Raw genomic sequence first — 2,370 nt, 5'->3', positions numbered from 1 at the left:
GACTGAGGCACTCCACATAGTCACACAATTTCTCGAAAGAAAAGTTGAGCAATGTGGAATCACGATCATTATTATTGTTATTGAAAGACGTTCAAATGAACCTAAACATTTTTCAAATCATTCAATTTGAAATTATTTGGCAAACTAATGTTCAGATGGTTTGAAATCATTCGACAAAATTAAAAATGAGTGTTATAAGATTTGAGAAATATGGGGTGTATAAAAAATGTGGGGTGTATGTAGAAAATGTATAGTGTATATTGAGAATGTGGGTGTGAGGGTATTTGGGAAATGAAGTGCGGTGTATTAATATAATTTTTAATTGAAAAAGCAAATGTGGGGTGTATTAGGTATGTGGGGTTTATTCAACAATTTGTGGGGTGTTAATAACATAAGCCATAAACAAATATTATCATATTTTTTACACTCTAATTAATACAAATGAACTCTACTACTCACTTACATTAAAGATTTTGTGAGTAAGTACAGTTTTGTGTGTTTATATAACGTTCCCCTTAAATTTGCAAAACGATGGCATTTGGTTACAGAACGATGGGATTAGGATATTGTCGTTCTTTTATTAAACTTGAAAATTACCCAATCGTTCTATATGCCACGAGCTTTGTCATATAATTATCTATGACAAAAAGAAAAAGAAAATAAAGGAAAATAAAAGGATGACTTTTAACTTATTGAACATGGTCAAAGCCTCCAACACCTGCTATTCTCTACAATGCACATGTTTTCATGATATGTTAACTCCGAACAACCTCACCACTCCATCATCTTGAACCGTCGCTAAAGGGCCAGCAACCCTACCATGCATCTCCTCGATCCGCGAAACATCGACTTTTCTAGGTCTACACTCAATGAACAGCTTCTTATCCTCCCCTACCGATCTCTGAAACATCACAATATCACCAGCTTTCAGCTTCTTCTCCTTCACAAAACGAATCCACCCTTTGCTCAACACATAACTCTGACTACTACTCCAATAACAGTACCCAAACCTCCACACCTTCCCCAACTCATCCTCAAATTTCAACAACACCCCTTTACCAAACCCTACACTCAGATGAACCTGAAAATGCTTCTCGGCATGTTGTTTTGGTATAACCATGCGGTTCAATCTCCCTACGTCGCTTGGTGTTGCCACTTTCTCGAAAAGCAACTCCCTCTCGCGACTACACGTGTCCATTAAATCAAGGTAACACTTCGTACGCTTTCCACCATCATCAAGGCCAAGAGCACTACCATTGTGCAACTTATGCTTGTACATCTCGAGCTCGTTGGCATAAGAATGTTTTCGAAGCATGTCAATGATTTCAGCCTTGGAATGGGATTCCAAGAAAAGAGCCTCCGTGACATCACGTCCGTAGGGTTTCATTTGGCTTCGACTGAGGTGTGTGATGGCATCAAGACCCCGGAACTTTAGCAAGGCAATGTTGTAGGTTTTAGCAGCTTCTTCTTCATCATTGAAGGTTCCCAACCATACACGATGACTCTTGTCGTATATTTGAGCTCCCCACCTGCCATTTGACTGTGGCACTACTCCTTTGTACCTTGAAGAAGGCAACTTGTTTGAACGTGCACCGTTTGCTCCATTCATTGTTGAGTAGTCACTTGTGCTCGCATTCCAGCAACTCATCGTATCCATTGTGATTGGGAGGAAGAGGAAGACGAGAATTAAACTCTATTTCTAGAGTATTTTGATTCGTAGGAAGAGAAGAGCGAGAATCAAACTTTGTTTCTAGGGTAATGAGTTTGAGGAAGATGATGACGAGAATTGACCGCTTGGGTTTCTAGACTTGACAGACAATGGTCACTAATGTTTAGGTAGTGCTTCTTTCTCCATGATGAGTTTCTTGCACACCGACCTATTGGGAGGAGGATTGAATTGAACTTTGTTTCTAGGGTATTTGGATTTGCATGAGAGGGGGATGAGAATCAAACTCTGTTCCGGGTTGTTTTTGAATCATAAGAAGAATGAGACGAGAATTGAACTGTATAATTCTAGTGTATTTTCTGTTCTTAAGAGAGGAGGATGAGACACGTAGGCCCAATATTTTTTATTTCATAGAAGTATATGGTAAGAGTGTTTGATGTTCATATATATAGTTGTGTAGGATGGTACGTGTAATAAAAGTAAAAAGATTCACAAAAATTTTTGCATTTCTATCAAGCTTCCTGTTTATATATCTCCTGCTTATATATATAATGTTCCAGGGAATGGATTCTCATTTTTTTAAACGGGGATTAGTTGTGGGGTCCACACTACATCAAACTTTAACAATCTGAACTGTCTATTTTTTAAGTTGCATCTCATAATCATTGCAAAATATTAGCCAAATTGGAAATATTTAAGACATC

At 38.0% G+C, this 2,370-nt stretch overlaps 1 protein-coding gene across 1 annotated transcript; it reads right to left on the bottom strand.

Moving 5' to 3' along the window:
- Window positions 1-416: 416 nt before the first annotated feature.
- LOC126611688 (AP2/ERF and B3 domain-containing transcription repressor TEM1-like) lies at window positions 417-2,096 on the bottom strand. Its single transcript, XM_050280067.1, has one exon. The coding sequence runs from the start codon at window positions 1,655-1,657 to the stop codon at window positions 746-748; it is 912 nt and encodes a 303-aa protein (XP_050136024.1). The 5' UTR covers window positions 1,658-2,096; the 3' UTR covers window positions 417-745.
- Window positions 2,097-2,370: the final 274 nt, after the last annotated feature.

This window comes from Malus sylvestris, chromosome 17, assembly GCF_916048215.2.
Source record: "Malus sylvestris chromosome 17, drMalSylv7.2, whole genome shotgun sequence".
NCBI classification, from domain to species: domain Eukaryota; kingdom Viridiplantae; phylum Streptophyta; class Magnoliopsida; order Rosales; family Rosaceae; genus Malus; species Malus sylvestris.
Note: the sequence above shows the minus strand (reverse complement) of the source record. Positions and strands in the feature narration are given on the sequence as shown.